General features: G+C 39.5%; 1 protein-coding gene across 5 annotated transcripts in view; it reads left to right on the plus strand.

The window, feature by feature from the left end:
* The first annotated feature begins 220 nt into the window (after positions 1–220).
* Positions 221–19311, plus strand: part of aqr (aquarius intron-binding spliceosomal factor) — a 64156-nt gene continuing 45065 nt past the window's right edge. For 4 of the 5 annotated variants that reach the window (XM_060828935.1, XM_060828937.1, XM_060828938.1 and 1 more), the window contains exons 1-10: positions 221–349; positions 3366–3529; positions 4068–4124; positions 4536–4576; positions 10787–10822; positions 10938–11058; positions 13941–14081; positions 16605–16673; positions 16895–16995; positions 17246–17322. In XM_060828935.1, coding sequence (XP_060684918.1) covers positions 3455–3529; positions 4068–4124; positions 4536–4576; positions 10787–10822; positions 10938–11058; positions 13941–14081; positions 16605–16673; positions 16895–16995; positions 17246–17322 — 718 coding nt within the window. In that variant the 5' untranslated portion in view covers positions 221–349; positions 3366–3454. The remainder of the gene's footprint in view (positions 350–3365; positions 3530–4067; positions 4125–4535; positions 4577–10786; positions 10823–10937; positions 11059–13940; positions 14082–16604; positions 16674–16894; positions 16996–17245; positions 17323–19311) is intronic. The other variant, XM_060828936.1, reaches the window with a different exon arrangement.

Below are 19311 nucleotides of genomic sequence, written 5' to 3' on the forward strand. Positions count from 1 at the left end.
ACCTTTAGCTCTAATAATTTTAAATAATGTTTTTAAAATGTTTCATACTCTCAAGCTCTTTGATTTTCCTGGGTCAGTGTGGAAAAGGGGCTGTGAAGTGTTGGTGCATGTCCCTGGGACTGGGGTTTTCATTGAGAGTAGGTGCCTGCCCTGGGCCGGAACTGAGAGTCGGGCTCTTGTTGTTCGGGGGCGGGGAAGGAGAAAGCGGACGGAACGGAAGTGAGGGGTGTCCGTGCAGTGAGAGCTGTGGACCAAGTGGGCGCCTTCAGCAGAACCACTTTCTCCTGGAGCTTAACTCCCTTCCCGAGGCCGAGTTTATATTAAAGATCGGGGAGTGTGCGAGACGGAGGTGAGGACGGGGATGTGGGGAAAGCTGCTGGAGGAGGGGATGGTGGGGGGGAGTGAAGGGGACAGTGTGGGGAAGAGGGAGAGGGGAGGGGGTGAGCTGAGCTGGAGGGAGGGCAGAGGGGGTAATGAGGGGAGCAGAAGCTTGGCATGTGTTGTAGATTCCACTGAAATTTTAAACTTACAGTTGGTAGCAGATTAGATGTCAGGGCACATCCTTGACTTTTGTGGTATCCCACTCACCATTGCTCGTTCTGGAGGCTTTACTTCTTACAGTAAAAGTTCCTTGATGCTTTCCCTCCTCCTCCTCCAACAACCCACCCTGAACCAAATTCCCAGATATGGTGTACTCGTTTGACTTCTGTCTCAAGCAGGTGGTGTTTTCCGGATACTAACTGCTCTCTTTGACTGCTGCTATCTTTCCCAGACTTAAAATAAAGCTCCTAATCCTGTTCCTGAATTGAGTCTTGGTTGTAGCCATAAATGTCATATTTCCATATGACAGTCTTTGCCTGTGACTCACCAATCTTATTAGCGAACCTCCATGTATTCACATAAGCAAAGTCTAACCCTCATTTAGAATGCTTCAATTGCTCCCTTATTCTGACTCGAGCTGTTAACTTACAATTCTGTATTCGAGTGCTCTGGTTTTTCCCAGTGTTTGATACCCTCTCTTATACTCTCTCCTCGTTCTCGTATTCCTGTAAAGCTAATTCAAAGCTCACAAAGAACACTAACAAAATGTCCTGCAAAGAACTGCAATACTATCTGGCTATGTTCAAATGTAACCCATTCAGCTTATACAGGTGCCATCTCCCCAGATCGAGTTGCAGTGTCCCAGGAATATAAAGCCCTCTGTCCTGCCCCATCTTTCGTAGAATCCCTTTAGTGTGTAAACAGGCCATTCAGCCCAACAAGCCCACACCAATTCTCTAAAGAGCATCCCACCCAGACTTACCACACCCCACCCCATCCCTGTAATCCTGCATTTTGCATGGTTAGTTCACCTAACCTACACATTCCTGAATACGAGGGACAACTTTAGCTTGGCCAATTCACCTAACTTGCACATCTTTGCACTGTGGGAGGAAACCAAAGCACCAAATGGAAACCCACGCAATCACAGGGTGAACATACAACCTTCCCACAAACAGTTGCCCGAGGATGGAATTGAACCTGGGTCCCCGTGCTGTGAGGTAGCAGTGCCACCATGCCACCCCCAGCCACATATTTATCTGTTTATCCTCCAATATCTGTACTTAATTGCATATTCCACAAGGTAAAAGTGAGTACTGCAGTTGCTGTAGGGGTTGGTTGTTGCAGGTGTCCCGGAGATGTTCTCTGAAACGCTCAGCAAGTAGGCATCCTGTCTCCCCAATGTAGAAGAGACCACATAGGGAGCAACGGATACAGTAAATGATGTGGAAGTGCAGGTGAAACTTTGATGGATGTGGAAGGCTTCTTTGGAGCCTAGGACGGAGGTGAAGGGGGAGGTATGAGTGGAGGTTTTGCAATTCCTTCAATGGCAAGGGAAGGTGCCAGAAGGGAAAGGTGGGTTGTTGGCGGGGGTGGACCTGACAGAGGGACTGGTCTTTACGGAAACTGGATAGGGGTGGGGAGGGAAATATATCTCGGGCACTGAGGTCTTTTTTTACCTGGCAGAATGGCGGAGGATGATGCAATGCATGTGGTGGTTGGCGGGGTGGAAGGTGAGGACTAGGAAGGGGTCCTGTCCTTGTTGCGGTTGGAGGGGTGTGGTTCGAGGGCGGAGGTGCGGGAAGTGAATGAGATGCACTGGAGGGCATCATCAACCACATGGGTGGAGAAATTGCTATCTTTAAAGGATGAGGTCATCTGGTGTGTTCTGTGGTGGAACTGGTCCTCCTGGGAGCAGATGACACAAGAATTGGTTCAGAAATTACCAATTTGAGGTCATACTTGTTAATTTGCTAAGCTCCCCAAATTCTAACTGCAGGATTACATCCCCACTTCCTACCTGTGTCATTGGCATCAACATGGATCACAACCTCTGCCTGATTAGCCCCCCCCCGCTCTCAGAACAATGTCTTGTGGCTGCTCTGAGAATTCCCTGACTCTGGCTTTTAAAAAATTTCTTGCATTCAAACCCTTTCGTTTTGCTTGGACTGCGTGTTTTGAGAAAGATGGCTTTCTGCAATTCAGTATTTCTAGTTTTTAAAGGTACCTTCGGGTGAGTGCGGTTCATTGTCTTTTTTTTTAATCTGGTAAGAAGTCAGATGAAGGGCTTATGCTCGAAACGTCGAATTCTCTATTCCTGAGATGCTGCCTAACCTGCTGTGCTTTGACCAGCAACACATTTGCAGCTGTGATCTCCAGCATCTGCAGACCTCATTTTTTACTCGAAGAAGTCACACGACACCAGGACTTCACCTGACGAAGGAGCAGCACTCAAAATAAACCTGTTGGACTATAACCTGGTGTCATGTGACTTCTGATCTTGTCCACCCCAGACCAACTTCAGTACCTCCACATCATTTCTTTGTCCGATCTTTACCTGCTCACTGGTGCTATGTTTGCCTTAAAATATTATGTACAACTTTGTATTCTTGTAGCTACTAAACTATTGTGAATGGAGGAAATGACTCCTGTGTCTTATGGTGAATAAGGAATCTGTCCACTGTTAGTTAAATTTCCAATGGTGGTCTTTAGCAACTTGTTGAAAATAATCGAAACACTGTAAATAATCGGCTTGGCTTAGTGTGTGGGATGCATACACTTTTTTTAAAAAATGCTCAACTAATTCACTGTGTGGACTTTAACTTTAGTAAAGAAAGAATTGAGATACATTTACAAAAGTATTTACAAAATATTCTCTATATTGTAAAATTTGCACTAGTCAGAAAGAAAAATGCAACTGTTTTCTCGTGTATCAGTTAAGTTTAATGATTACCTTAGCTCTGAAAAACAGAAATGGAAAATTAATTTTACTTTTTTTTTAAGGCTGGCCTAGTTCAGTTGTATATATATTCTTTCTTTTGCAGGCTCTTCCTTAAATTTCAGATGAAATAAATTCTCGCCTAAATTATTTTCCCTGTTCTGAATCTCAAACAGCTGACAGGTTAACTAGAAAATGGATTCTGCATCTCATGGGAAAAAATTGGTGGCACCCACTGTATCTCAGATAAATGCTGAGTATGTTACTCAGGTAAGGTTAGTATAGTTTGCAAATGACACAGCAGAATTTCTACCTTTTTTTTTCTTTTGCAAAATACTAAGATATTTTTGACGGGAGTTTATTTATGCTGTTTTGTAATTTTCAAAGCTAGTAAAAGATTGTGCCATCAGTGAGACCTGTAGAACACGTTGATCACTTCGTGATATTCTAAATTTTAATGTAGGAATAATCAGACAAATGGTCTACTCATTTATGGTGGGTGGGATTAAAAAATTATAATTGGTACTTAACTATTGAGTCCTCTGCTTATGTTTAATTTTTCTAGCATTACTATTACTAAACTATTTTGTGCAGGAGACATGGCTGAGTCTTATCAAATGTGGCGCGGGAAATGGAATATGGAGAGTACATTTGTTTAAATGTCCTGTAGGTGCTATGTCTGGTTAAAAATAGGCTTTATGATGATCTAGTCAAAGTCATGATTTAAACTTGCACAGATCTATCTGAGTTTGCACTGCAGTAATTAATGCTTTGGAAATATTTACGATATTTATTTTCCTGTTTTCAGCTATCAAATAGGTATTGGGCACCTCACGTGAAGAAGAAAATGACATTTGAATCTAAGGTAAATCATGTTTTGTTTTGTTGTATTTAAATCATGTGCACTATATGGAACATCTTTAAATGTGAAAGCACCATCAAAAGCCTTGATTTGTTGTTGCAGTTATTGCATGGCCAATAGAAGAGAGAAATCTTCCCATTACGTTTCTGGGAAAATGTTTCTCTGCTACAGATGTACATATCTAGTGATTGTTCTTATTGGAGTTCTTAATACAGATCAAACCTGAAGTTTCCTTCCCACTATGCTGCAGGTAAATTAGCTGGATCACTGTCAACTAAACTGTAAAATAAATCTCTACTCTTATCCTGTTCCTATCCAAATAATTACCTAGCCAAATAATTATGTTGAAACATTAGAAATAAATTATCTCGTACTGGCATAATGTATTCCACTGCTTTGTTTTCTTTGCAACAGGTCATTGAAGATGTGTATCAGAAAGAGATTGTAAAGACAAAGTAAGGGCATCAATTTCTATTGGTTCAGTCTTTAAGACATTGTACATACACAAGAGTGCAAATGTAGAGTTAAACTAAAAGATCCCTAATATTTTAGTAATGCTCTGCCTGTCATTACGTGGTCATTATATAAGTCTTACAGCAGTGCAATATTTTTGGTAGCTAAAGGTTTTTCCAATGTAAAGTGCCTGTCTTGAGAATATTTCCTCTATAAGAGGGGAATGATGTTGAGAAATTGAAATTCATTTGTACTACTGTTGAACAGACAAGGGAGAATAGATGTTCCAAATTGTACAGAAGATCCAGGAGGTAGAGTTGTGGGAGCCTCAGCCCCTGTCCTCGTCCAACAGGTTCAAGGGTTTTGCTTCCTGTATGGACGGAACTGGGGACTGCAGGGAGGATGAGCTGACTGACCACGGCACCATGGTGCAGGGAGCCATTCAAGTGGGGGGAGAGAAGAGAAACGTTGTTGTAACTGGGAATAGTAGCGTTAGAGGCATAGACACTGTTCTGTGTAACCAGGATCGAGAGTTGAGTGTCTGTCTGGTGCTCTGGTTCAGGATATCTCACCTGGGCTGCAGAGGAACTTGGAGTGGGAGGATAAAGATCCAGTTGCAAGGTTTGTGAAGATTTGCTCGCTGAGCTGTAGGTTTGATATCCAGACGTTTCATTACCTGGCTAGGTAACATCATCAGTGACGACCTCCAAGTGAAGCGAAGCTGTTGTCTCCTGCTTTCTCCTGGATGGGGTCCCTGGGGTTTGTGGTGATGTCTGAGGGGTTTCTGAGGGGTTAATAGATGGCATCTAGATCTGTGTGCTTGTTTATGGTGTTGTGGTTGGAGTGCCAGGCCTCTAGGAATTCTCTGGCATGTCTTTGCTTAGCCTGTCCCAGGACAGATGTGTTGTGTAGGGCTACGAGGGAGAGAGGGTCCTGTCTTTTTGTGGCTAGCTGGTGTTCGTGTATCCTGGTGGCTAACTTTCTTCCTGTTTGTCCTATGTAGTGTTTGTGGCAGTCCTTGCATGGAATTTTGTAGATGACGTTGGTCTTGTCCATGGGTTGTACTGGGTCTTTTAAGTTTGTTAGTTTTTGGTTGAGAGTGTTGGTTGGTTTGTGTGCTACTAGGATTCTGAGAGGTCTCAGTAGTCTGGCTGTCATTTCTGAAACTTCTTTGATGTATGGTAAGGTGGTTAGGGTTTCTGGCTGTGTTTTGTCTGCTTGTCGTGGTTTGTTCTTGAGGAATCTGCGCACTGTATTATTTGAGTATCCGTTCTTCTTGAATACTTTGTATAGATGGTTCTCCTCTGTTTTCCGAAGTTCGTCTGTGCTGCAGTGTGTGGTGGCTCGTTGGAATAGTGTTCTGATACAGCTTCGTTTGTGTGTGTTGGGATGGTTGCTGGTGTAGTTGAGTATTTGGTCAGTGTTTGCCGATTTTCTGTATAAGCAGGTTTGTAATTCTCCGTTGTCGTTTCTTTCGACTGTGACGTCCAGGAATGCGAGTTTGTTGTCAGGTTTCTTCCTCCTTGATGAACTTTATGCACATTTTTAGAAGAGACCATCACACTCACACCAACCACCATCAATCACATTACCAACAAAAACATCATGAAGCTAGTGGACCTGTGCCTCACCACCCACTTCACTTTCAACAACATAATCTACAAACAAACCGACGGCACACTTATGGGATCTCCGCTATCAGGATTCATAGCAAAAGCAGTAATGCAAAGACTAGAACAAACAGCCCTACCAACCATCAAACCAAAAATCTGGGTCCGCTACGTAGATGACACCTTTGTCATCACAAAACGAAACAAGATAGAAGAGACACTTAACATCATCAACAACACCCTCACAGGCATCAAGTTCACCAAGGAGGAAGAAACTGCCAACAAACTCGTATTCCTCGATGTCACAGTTGAAAGAAAAGACAATGGAGAACTACAAACCTGCGTATACAGAAAACCGACAAACACTGACCAGCTGGGACAACACATCTATCCTGGGGCAGACTAAGCAAAGACCTGCCAGAGAATTCCTAGAGGCCTGGCACTCCAACCACAATGCCATAAATAAACGCATAGATCGAGATGTCATCTATCGACCCCTCAGAAAACGAACAGGAAATGACATCACCACAAACCCCAGGATCCCCATCCAGGAGAAAGATATAAATAGAAAGCAGGAGACAACAGCTTCGCTTCACTTGGAGATCGCCACTGATGATGTTCCTTAGCCAGGTAATGAAACGTCTGGATATCAAACCTACAGCTCAGCGAGCAAACCTACACCCCATAAAGATCCAGTGGTCATGGTACCAATGACATAGATAAAACTAGGGCAGAGGTTCTGTTAAAGGAGTATGAACAGCTAGGAGCTAAGTTACAAAGCAGAACCAAAAAAAGTAATAATCTCTGGGTTACCACCTGAGCCACGAGCTAATTGGCACAGCATCAATAAGATTAAGAAGGTAAATGCGTGATTTAAAGATTGGTGTGGGAGCAATGGGTTTGAATTCATGGGACATTGGCAGTGGTACTGTCGAAGGAGGCACATGTTCCAATAGCACTGTCTTCACCTGAACGGTGCTGGGACCGGAGTCCGAGCAAATTGCATACCTAGGGCTGTAGATAGAATTCTAAGCTAAAGGGTGGGGGAGGGTTCAGTTAAAGAGGAAATTAGAAAACACAAATTCCAGGAGGAGTGCAGAACTCAGGAGAGGTTATTATAGTCTCCACAGATACAAGTAGGCCAGCGTGTTTGGAAAAGGTGAGCAATCAAACTTCAAATACACTGGATAAATGAACGACAATGAGAAGAGGGATGGTTGATGCAGGACTGTAGGTGCTATATCTGAATGAACAGAATATAAGGAACAAGGTAAATGAGCTTGTGCTGCAGATCGAATTTGGCAGGTATGATGTGGTGGGCATCACGGAGACGTGGCTGTAGGGGGATCAGGATTGGGAGCTGAATATTCAAGGCTCGACATCCTACCAAAAAAATAGGCAGGTGGGCTGAGGGTTGGGGTTGTCTTATTAGTAAGAAATGAAATTAAGTCAATAGTTTAAAAAAAAACGAACTAGATCAGATGATGTAGAATTTATGTGGGTAGAATTGAGGAACTGCAAAGGTAAAAAAAAATTTGGAGTTATGTACAGGCCTCCAAACAGTAGTCAGGAGCTGGGATGCAAGGTACACCAGGTGATAGAAAAGATGTGCAGGAAAGATAAAGTTACAGTGATCATGGGGGATTTCAATATGGAGGTGGACTGGGAAAATCAGATTGGTAGTGGACTGCAAGAAGAGGAATGTCTTCAAGATGACATTTCGGAGCAGCTTGTGCAGCCCACTAGAGAACAGGCAATACTTGATTTAGTGTTGTGTAATGAGGCAGACTTAATAAGAGAGCTTAAGGTGAAGGAACTCGTAGAAGGCAGTGATCATAATACGATAGAATTTACTCTGCAATTTGAGAGGGAGAAGATAGAATCAGACATAACGCTATTACAACTGAATAAAGGCAACAGAATCACGAGGGAGGAGCCTAGCAGGAAGGACAGTGGAACAGCAATGGCAGGAGTTTCTGGGAGTAATTCAGGAGACACAACAGAGATTCATCCTGAGGGAAAAGCAGCATGGTACAGAGAGGATGAGGCAACCATGGCTGACTAGGGAAGTCAGGGATAGCATAAAAGCAAAAAAGAAAGCATATAATGTGGCGAAGGGCAGTGGGAAACCAGAGGATTTGGAAGCTTACAAAGACCAACAGAGGGTAACAAAAAAAGAAATAAGGAGGGAGAAGATTGATTATGAGGGTAAGCTAGCCAGTCATATAAAGGAAGACTATAAGAGTTTCTTTGGATATATAAAGGGCAAAAGAGAAGCCAAAGTGGACATTGAGCCGCTGGAAAATGATGCTGGAGAGGTAGTGGTGGGAAACAAGGAAATGGCTGACGAACTGAATAATTACTTCGCATCAGACTTCATGGTAGAAGACATGAATAATATCCCAAAAATTCAAAAGTGTGAGGAGACAGAGCTGAGTATGGTGGCCATCACCTAAGAGAAGGTGCGAGAAAAAGTGATTGGCCTGAAGGTGGATAAATCACCTGAACCAGATGGAGTACACCCAGAGTTCTCAGGGAAATAGCTGAAGAGCTAACAGAGGCGTTAGTGGTGATCTTTCAGGCATCGCTAGAGTCAGGGAGGGTCCCAAAGGACTGGAAAATCTCTGATGTAACGCATCTGTTTAAAAAGGGAGAAAGGCAAAAGATGGTAAATTACAGACCAATTAGCCTAATCTCAGTCATGGGTGAGATACTGGAATCCATTGTGAAGGGTGAGATTTCTGAATACATGGAAGTGAATGGTAAAATAGGGAAAAGTCAACCTGGTTTCATCAAGGGAAGGTCATGCCTGGCAAATCTACATTTCTTTGAGGAAGTAACAAGCATGTTAGACCAAGGAGAGCCAATGGATGTTAACTACCTGGACTTCAAGAAGGCCTTTGACAAGGTACAGCTTAGGAGGCCACTAAGTAAGATAAGGGCCCATGGTGTTAGTGGCAAAGTGTGAGAATGGATAGAAGCTTGGCTGTCTGGCAGAAAGCAGAGAGTGGGGATAAAAGGGCCTTTCTCAGATGGCAGCCAGTGGCAAGTGGTATTCCACAAGGCTCCATGTTGGGACCACAACTTTTTACTTTATACATTAACAATCTAGACGAGGGGCATTCTGGCTAGGTTTGCTGACAATACAAACATAGGTAGATGGACAGGTCACATTAAGGAGACAGAGAGGCTGCAGAAGGATTTGGACAGGTTAGGAGAGTGGGCAAAGAAGTGGCAGATGGAGTACAAAGTGGTAAAGTGTGAGGTCATGCACTTTGGTAGGAAGAATAGAGGTATGGACTGTTTTCTAAATGGGGGGAAAATTCAGAAATCTGAAGTGCAAAGAGACTTGGAAGTTCTAGTCCAGGATTCTTTCAAGGTAAACTAGCATGTTGTGTTAGTAGTTTGGAAGGAAAATGCAATGGTGGCATTTATTTTGAGAGGACTTGAATATAAAAGCAGAGGTGCACTTCTGAGGCTCTGTAAGGCTCTAGTCAGACCACATTTGGATTATTGTGTGCAGTTTTGGACCCCATATTTCAGGAAGGATATACTGTTCATGAAGGAAATTCATGTGAATGGTCCCAGGGTTTGAAAGGTTTAACATGAGGAATGTTTGAGGACTCTGGGTTTATACTCAATGGGGTTTAGAAGGATGAGGAGGTATCTAATTGAAACTTAGGGAATACTGAATGGCCTAGACAGAGTGGATGTTGGAAGAGGTTTCCATTAATAGGAGAGAATAGACCCAAGGGCACAGCCTTAGAGTAAAGGGAAGACCTTTTAGAATGGAGGTAAGAAACCTCTTCAGCCAGAGAATGGTGAATCTATGGAATTCATTGCCACAAGCGGCTGTGGAGGTCAGGTCATTGAGTGTATTTAAGAATGATATAGATTGTCAAGGTTTCCATGAAGAAAGTGGGAGAATGTGGTTGAGAAACTTATTAGCCATGATTGAATGGCAAAGCAGACTTGGTGGGCTGAATGGCTTAACTTCTGCTCCTATGTCTTATGGTCTAAGTTCCAGTAGCAGCAGCACAATTCACTTTTTTTTCAAAAAAAAAGACAGCAAATATCCTCTTCAATATAAATCAAGTACCGATGTCAGAATGAATGCATTTGTTTTGACTTTAGTTAGAATCTAGTTTTGTGTATTGAAGGGCCTAATTTAAATATGTGGTTTATATTCTAAGTGAATGTAAACCTTTAATGAAGACTTTGGGCTAAGCTGCATAGCGTGTTGGTCTTGAGAATGAGTTTCAGTCCACTATAGTAATGTGAATTTGAAGCAGGAAAGAAACTACAAATTTAGTAAGTTAAATTCTCTCTCCCCTTCGTTAGTTTTCCTTCACAGAAAATAAATGAAATATGCCAAATTAAAACTTAAGTTTTAACCTTTTAACATACTCGTGCTAAACAAAAACAGCATTTTTGTTCTTGCATATGTATCTATTATGGTTTGATGTCCATTTGGTACTTGGTCAGTTTGAGTTTGAGACTTTATATGTCATCTCTTACATCATGATGGCAGGATCAATTAACACACTTGTTGTGGTATTCAGTCAGTTATACAAACAGCAATCAATTATTTTTACTTTTCAGATTTGCAATTAGAAAAATTATGCTGCTTGAATTCAGGTAACTTTTACATTTAGTTTGGTATTTTTTAAAAATGTTTTTGAAGCAATGTTGTGTATATTATGCAGAATATTATATTATGCAGCTGACTTACTATTTTTTTGTAAATTAATAGCCAGTATCTGGAGAATTATCTCTGGCCAAACTATTCCTCTGAAGTATCCAGCAAAGCTTACCTGATGTCGATTTGCTGTATGGTGAATGAAAAATTTCGAGAAAATGTTCCTGCTTGGGAGGTAAGAGGCTATCAGTTATCTGTTGTAGAGCTTTGTGTTGTTTCCCATTCTGTAATGAAAATAGTATGCAGTGTTAAAGCCTGGGGCCATCCCAAAGGAATACAGCACCAGGAAATGATGGGGACAAGTCTGAATCTTAGATTTCCAAAACACAAATTGTTTATTTCATAGTGAATAGTGACAATGTAATACTGCTCGCCCTAGGCATGAAATTAAATTAAACGCTGAATCTAATCGTGAAAATAGTAACATCTGAACTTTTGCTGTATAAGCACTCCTTAGCTGTTTGAGAAGCAGCTTGTTAAAAAGGCATTCCTCAATAATGGGCATGGCCTAACTGGCTGATCATGAAGGCCTGAATCTTACCTTACAAAAACCTAGGAAAAGGTTGGTGCTTAAATAAAACTCTGGACTAAACAGCCCCTCCATCCACAGTTCTGCTTTGCACACTTGATTCTCACCGAACCTTATTCAGACATCTTTATTGAATTCATAAGATGTTAGAACACAGAATACGAATTAGGCTATTTGATCTGTAGAGTTTACTCCAGCACTCAGTTGCAGTTGATTCATTTCTCAACCCCATCCTCCTGCCTTCTCCCTGTAACTTTTGATCCCCATACTAATCAAATACCAATCTATCACTGTCTTAAGTGCACTCAATGAGTTGGCCTCCTTAGCCTTCTGTAGCAATGAGGTCTACAGATTCACCAGCTTGTTCAGCATGTTACTGCGTAGTTGGTTGTTATCGAAGGTTCAGGTCTGTATGGGGCAGCAAGGATGTCAAGGAAATTGTTGAATGATCCTAGGTTGCATTGTAAGAAAGCTTATATATATATAGGTGAGAATGCCTGCTGTTTACTCAAATAGAAATATGCCAGAAGTGCTCAGCAGAGAAGGCAACATTTGTGGAGACAATCAGAGCTCTAATGAAGTGTCATCACAATCTGAAACATTAACTCTGTTTCTCATCACACATACTGTCTACTTGCTTGCATTTCTAGCATTTTGTTTTCATTTCAAATTTCCAGTATCTGCAATGTTATGCTTTTCTACTGTTTACTCAATTTATTCCATACCTAAACTTAACTGTAGATTGTGTTTTTTTTTCAAGAAATACTGCACGCAATATGTTTATTGTTCTTCAGATGGGTAATACTTTTCATGTTGAGTTTTCCACTTGGGTCCTAAAGGCTGCCATGAAGCAACTTCATGTTCAAATTGAAAATGGAATTTTACCATTTGTTCATGTGCATCATAAAATTTAATGCGAAAGAAGGAATCAAAGCCAAAATTCTGGTAATACTGTGCAGGTCTGCCAGCATCTGTGGAGTGAAAATCTCAGTACTGTCCCCTTCTATCTTGTGACATGTGAAAGAGGGGTGGTCCTTTTCTAGCAATCTGCCATAAGTCATGTGTTTAAATTGGGATGCCAAGCAGTCAATTACAATAGTACTTAGAACAGGATTTAAACTGTGGATTCCCACCATTAATATATTGATGAGCTCTGTAGAGGCTTACTGAGTACACATAGCTAGGTGTTTCCTTTAAATCCTCTGTGTCTTCAATAATGGGCATGGCCTAACTGGCTGTTCACGAAGGCCTGAATCTTACCTTGCAAAAACCTATGAAAAGGTTGGTGCTTAAATAAAATTCTGGATTAAACAACCCCTGCATCCCCAACTCTGCTTTACACACTCGATTCCCTCCTAACCTTATTCAGACGCCTTTGCTTCCTTCACCAACCATCCACTCACCCCAAAAGGAGCTCTAAAGGCACAATGGAATAATGCTTGCGAAGCACTGAGTTCAACTCATGAAAATGGTTTATTTTTCCTATATTTTTTGGTTCAAATAACTTGATTACTGCACAACCAAAACATATATTTAAAAATGATGGATCCAAATCAAGCCATTCATCTTGTCATTGCATTACCTGTATTTGTCTGACTAATTTCAAGTTTCTATTTGCATACATGATGCATGTCTCTGAATCATTTGACCTGATATTTCTTCACCATTGTTTTAATCAGTAGATATGTATCTCTGTTCATTATGGACAACACTAATTGAGTCAGGAAGTTTGACTATAATTGTAAAGTTGCCTTTTTGATTCTGTTTAATATGAATGAAAAAAGGTGTTAATATCAAAACCCAAATCAAAAAAGCATGTTAGTCCATGACAGAATTGATTATTGCTGTTGACCACTTTCCTTTTTAAAAAAAACTTGAGTTGCTGCAGTACTTAACTAACAACAATAAACTGGCAATTTTGTTATTGCGAACTTTAATCATGGGGATTCCCATTGGTCACTTTTATTTGCTGTGAGTACCATAGTGATCTGCATAAAGGCCTACTGAAGCCCTTAATACTTCAGCAAGCAGCATATATTATACTGTGGAATATGTCAATTTAGTTATTGAACCAGTGTGCCTCACAGATTGAGAATATCCTCGCACTCTTGCAATGACCAGGTGTTATCCTTTTTTGATTATTTTCCTTAGATTTACCTGCAAAGTCTTTGAAGTCTTAGGATGAACTGCAGACTGCAGTGTACAGACATTCAACAATATTCTGTGTCTCAAAGTACACAAATGTACACAGTCTGATAATTAGTGCCTTTGCATTGAAGCTAGTACAGAAGAATTGAATTCTAGCTGCATGTGCAAGAGGCAAAGATGAATTAAAAATCTCGGATATACAGATATGGATTTCGATTTCAGTCCTACAAGTTAAAGTAGCAAGCATTTAGAACATAGAATTATGATACTTAGCACAAACAGAGTCTTTTGAAAGCTGCATCTGATTGTAACCATTACATCTGGTCCAGAAGTTACTCTGGACATTTTCTGTAACCTCTCTTCTGTTGTTTACATTTTAGACCTTTACGCAGAAGCCCGAACATTTTCCCTATTTTTTCAAATGTATTTTAACTGCATCTCTTGCTGAAGAAAATAAAGATCTTACATTGCGAGAACAAACTGTCCTCTTGGTGTTTCTTGATCACTGTTTCAACAGCTTGGTAAGTGCAAACACGCAAAATTAAACACATTCAAACAATTATGCCACAGTACTTGATGTTATCAGTCAAGCTTCTTTGTCCTCTGGTTTATCACTGCATAGATGACATTTCAAGTGGTCATAAATACTTTGTAGTGCAAAGCAGATTTTATGGATAGGAACAAAGGAACAGAAATAGACTACTTAGCCCCTCAAGCCTGTTCGTCCAATCAAGCATTCTTGAATTCACCACATTCCATTACTCCTCTCCCAAAAATCATTTTTGGTCAGGCTCATAACTAACATTTAAAGGAACCTGAGTCGACCATTTAGCTGATCAGACCTCATAATACCATCGAAAAAGTCTTCCTATGACTCTGTACAATTGCAGCAAGACATCTTTACTTATGTACTCCAATTCCCTTGTGATAAAGGCCAACATACTGTTTCTTTCCTACGACCCATTGTACCTGCATACTAGCTGTAGTGATACATGAATGATGGGTCCCTTTAGAAAGCAACACTGCCTAACCTCTAGCTATTTAAGAAATATTTTGTGATTTTCTACTGAAGTGGAGAATGTCACAATTCTTGTATTCCATCTACTATGTTCTAGCCCATTCACTTAGCCTGTCCCAGTCCTCTTGAAGTCTCCTTGTGGCCTCCCTAAATTTATGATTCCATTTGGTTTTATATCATCAGCAAATTCAAATGTCACAATTAGTCCCCAGTCCTAACTTATAAAGGTTGAGGAAGAGGCATGACCTGTGCCCTTTGTATTCTAATCCTTTGGATAAAAAGACTAGCATTTCATTTGTGTTTTTGATTATTTTCTGTATCTTTTCATATTGTGAACATCTAGATTGACCCTACCATTTAATACCAAAATTTGCAGTTTCTGTATCTTTGGAATACTTTGAGGTAGTTTTGGAAACTATGCAGCTTTATATGTTGTATTATGAAGACTGTATATATCTTTGAGATATCTCCTTGGGATACTGTTCCCAGTCCTTTGAGGATAGTCATGTAGCAACTGCATTTATTTATTCCAAAGCTACTTCCCTCAAATCAGAGTTCTTGATCAAAGTGATCCCCACTTCTTTGAAGAGCAGGCTTAATTGTGGTTTGTCTATTTTTTTTATATTCTAACTGATAACATTCCCTATGCTTAAACCCATAAATAACATTTCAATTACTCATGGCCCTTTTATTACTATTTATCTCCTTGCACAAGATCTTCTTGAATCAAAGGATAAGTAACATATCACTCTCATGATTCTTCAAACCATCCTGCTTTTCTTCAAAACCTTGCAGTTCAAGGTGCCAACAGGTTCAGCAATAATTCTTAACAAATATACAGCTGTTTGGGATATCCAACAATTTGCATCAGGCTTACATGTAGATTATATAAATAAAAAGCAGAAATGACCCAGTTAACTTTTGAGAATTTTGACCAGTTGCTTAGGAATGGATTGATTTGGTGCCTATTGCCTATCTTACAAAGAAAGGTTGAACAATTTAGTCCTCTACCCACTGGAGTTTACAAGAATGAGAGGTGACTCTATAGAAACATAAGATCATGAGTAGACTTGACAGGGTGGATTCAAAGCAAAGAGTATCTCTTGTAGAAGAATGAGAAATACGGAACATAGTTTAAGAATAAGAGGTATTGTGATAAAGAAAATGATTTTTTTTCGTTCTGATGCGATAATCTGTAGAATTTTCTTGCTAAGAAGATAGTGGGCTGAGCCATTGAGTTCGTGTTAGGCTCCATTAAACATACTTTCGATAGACAAGGGAGTCAAAATTTATTGGCCGGTCAGACAGAATAGTGAAATTGAGACCATAACCAGATCAACAATAGATCCTACTGAATGGTGGAGCAGGTTCAAAGGACCAATGTCTGCTCCTCAGTTGTATGTTATTTTGCCTTTGTGCTGATTCCAAATTATTTGAATTTTAATTTCACTTGTATTTCATGCAGTTCTGATGTTTATGAATTTTCACTCCAATTAAATATATATGTCAAAATAACTGCAAAAAGCAGTTATGAGTATCTGCATATATATAAGAAAAAAGATTGTATTTTGATTTCCTTTGTTCTGGAGATGAGATTTTGTGTGGTTGATACTTTCATATACCACAAGAGGCCCTCAGTCGAACATGTTACACACTCTTCAACAGAAAAGTTAAATATTTGGGAGAAAGAGTTTAACTTCCTGCTAACCAATTCGACTTAGTTAAATAATAATAATCAACTTTATAAGTAATATTTGTGAAAATTTGCATTCTTAGAATTTTCTCTTCCTTGTTTAAAGCCTAATTTTATATATGGGTTTTACAAGAGACATAGCAATATCATAATGGACTGCACTTGCTCCCCGTTTGCATTTCTAATGTCATATTTCTGGAGTTGGAAGTCTTATAGTTAGAATAGTATTTATATACCAATGTATCTGTCTTTGAAGCATTATTCTGTCAGTATAAATGGTGTTGCTTGTAAACATGATTTCAGCCTGTGAAATACATTTCTATTCCCCAACAGGAAGTGGACCTAATTCGAGAACAGGTGCAGCGACTTATCTCTCTCCCGATGTGGATGTGTCTACTTTCTGTAAGTTCAGTGACTATTTAAGGTCTATCGTAAAGAATTAATACAGATTAATGGCTCATTTTTACTTGGGAGTTTAATTTTTTTGACCAATTCTGTTTCATCTCCTCAAGTATTTTATATAAGTTTGTCATAATGATAGCTAACAAAGAAAAAGACCATGATTGCTGATCAGGGTGTCACTGATTGTGAGACTGTTAATATTAAATTTGTACTTTTATAAGTCACGACTTGAACATGAACTGAAAAAAACACCAAAGCTGAGGAAATTCTGGAATCTACTTAAAAAAAAGGAGGAGAAAATGGATGAAAAATCTGCCGAACAGTAAGTCTGTTATAATATTTGTAATATTTACGTGCAATTTCTGGACTATCAATTCCAGTAAGTTGGAACTTAATTTAGTTGTTCACACTATTTTCTCAACTAGATATTCTTTTGCAAATACTCCATATACCTGCTTTGAGTTGTATTTTGCAGGGGCAGCTTTTATTTCAGAAAATAATAATTTATTTAAATCACTTTATGATGCATTGAAAACAATGTACCAACATTATTTTTGTTTCTTAATCTGAAGGGCAAATCAAGAGAAGAGATTTCTTTCTTATCTCATTGGCAAATTTCTTGGCGTATTAAAAAGCATTCCTCTTTCAGGTAACTGTTCAAGCATCTCTCACTTCTTTCCCAATCAAATATTATTTGAACGCTGTTAACAGAAGAATATTAACAATGCTAATTTTCTGTTTTGCAATAAATGTTGTCGTGAACTGAAATTTGAGCAGTTAGACTGCTGAATAATAGGTTGTGACTGAACTGGTTGCTGGCAGACAGTGTCTGTGGCACCATTTTTAGTGGTTTCCGAGTCTTGGGAGAATCCAGCTTGCAACACTGCTGCAGGTGCAGGACTAGCATGGTACACTATCCTGATACTTGCTTGAGCAAGAAATTGACTTGATAGGTCTCTCAAACAGCAGAGAGGACAGTGTCATGAAGGGGGAAGTCTTATACTTCTGCTGCAACCCAGATATGAGAGCCCACTGTTAAGAGAAAGAGCAAGCCTAATGCCATCTGTTGATTACTGCAGACTCTGAGGGGTGTTACTGATTTGCATTTTAAAGTAGTGTCAGAATCCCTAGCTGAAGATCAAGAGCAAAGAAATCTCACTGTATCTGCTTCTAATGATACTATTAGAATTTGGGTCCTGTTTACAATATTTTAGTGTAGTTATCATTTTATGGTAATAAAATTGCACACTTGTTTTATTACCATGTAATCAAATTCAGTATATCCATGTAATGATAATAATGGACATACTGAATCAGAATTGCTAACATCTATGCACTGAGGACCTCTTTGGTTTGTTTAAAAAAAAGTAGTGTATTTTTTGCACACTCTACTTTTGGGGAGTTGTGAGAAGGAGTGAAAGATTATCAGCCCATTAAACCCTGCCGTGAATATTCCTTAAGTAGTGAACAAGTCCTGATTGGGATCTGGAGCTTTTTGTCTGGAGATTGGAATGCTACCAATGTGCCACAGATATCTTTAAAAACATTACCATAACCTGTTAGTTATATTTGAGAAAATATTAATCTGTGATTGTTCCAGTTTTGTACGTTTCCCTTTGCTGAGTTATGTATTTGCCATACCAAGATTGATTTGGGATTTTCAGCCCTCCCTATATTCTAAACTTCAAATTACTTTCTTAATTATTAACTCTTCTATTCACTGTTAATTCTATCTCCAATGAAACATTTTAAAAATGTTGATACAGAATAGTAAATTTCAAAATAGAACTGGTTTACTTTGGAATTGTTTAGCTAAATCTAGTAATAACTTTGCTCTGCAGTCCAACTTATAATTGAAGTGGCAAATACTTTTTATTGACATACCAGTCTTATCAGGTGAAGGAGGGTTGAAATGGCATATGTGATGATTATGGTTTGAAGTACTTGAGGCTATGTAATCTTTTTTTTGCCACTAGAGTGTGCTACCGTGCTGTGGGCTTTGGGTGATGTAAAAGTTTAGCCTTTAGAACAGGATGAAAAATTTTTAACAATCCAATCCAAACCAACTTCAAATACACAACTATTGAATTTAAGGAATCAAACTTATTATTCTGTAACAATCAACTTTGAATTTTGAAGTTGATTGCTCTTCTAATAGTGTTAGAAATCTTAGAATGCTCCCTTGTGTCTGTGCCATTGCTATAAAAACACAATATATAATTATAAATAAATGTATATATTTATAAAAATAAATATACACTACTGCATCTAACTCTGATAATTCCTTTTTTCCTGTTGCTTTTATATACTCTTTATATTCACCCTTTTTAAATGTTTCATCGATTTCCTTTGCAAGATTAAACTTCCTGTAGTCTAACAAATCTCTGGGAACTGCCTGACTGTAAAGACGACTTCATATGGCTACCAGCATTTTCACTGCACATACATGCTCACTTATTTCTTATACTGGCGACTACTACCTTCTGTGCTAGGATGTGTCTGCACCATTAGGATTATTATATGTTGACTCTCCTGCTCTTCAGGTGCTGCTTGACCTGCTGCGCTTTTACCAGCCCTACAATCTATCTGTCCTGCACATAATGATATTGCACCATTGCCTACACCAGGAACCAGCATA

The sequence above is a fragment of the Hemiscyllium ocellatum genome, chromosome 8 (genome assembly GCF_020745735.1).
Source record: "Hemiscyllium ocellatum isolate sHemOce1 chromosome 8, sHemOce1.pat.X.cur, whole genome shotgun sequence".
In the NCBI taxonomy this organism is placed as follows: Eukaryota; Metazoa; Chordata; class Chondrichthyes; order Orectolobiformes; family Hemiscylliidae; genus Hemiscyllium; species Hemiscyllium ocellatum.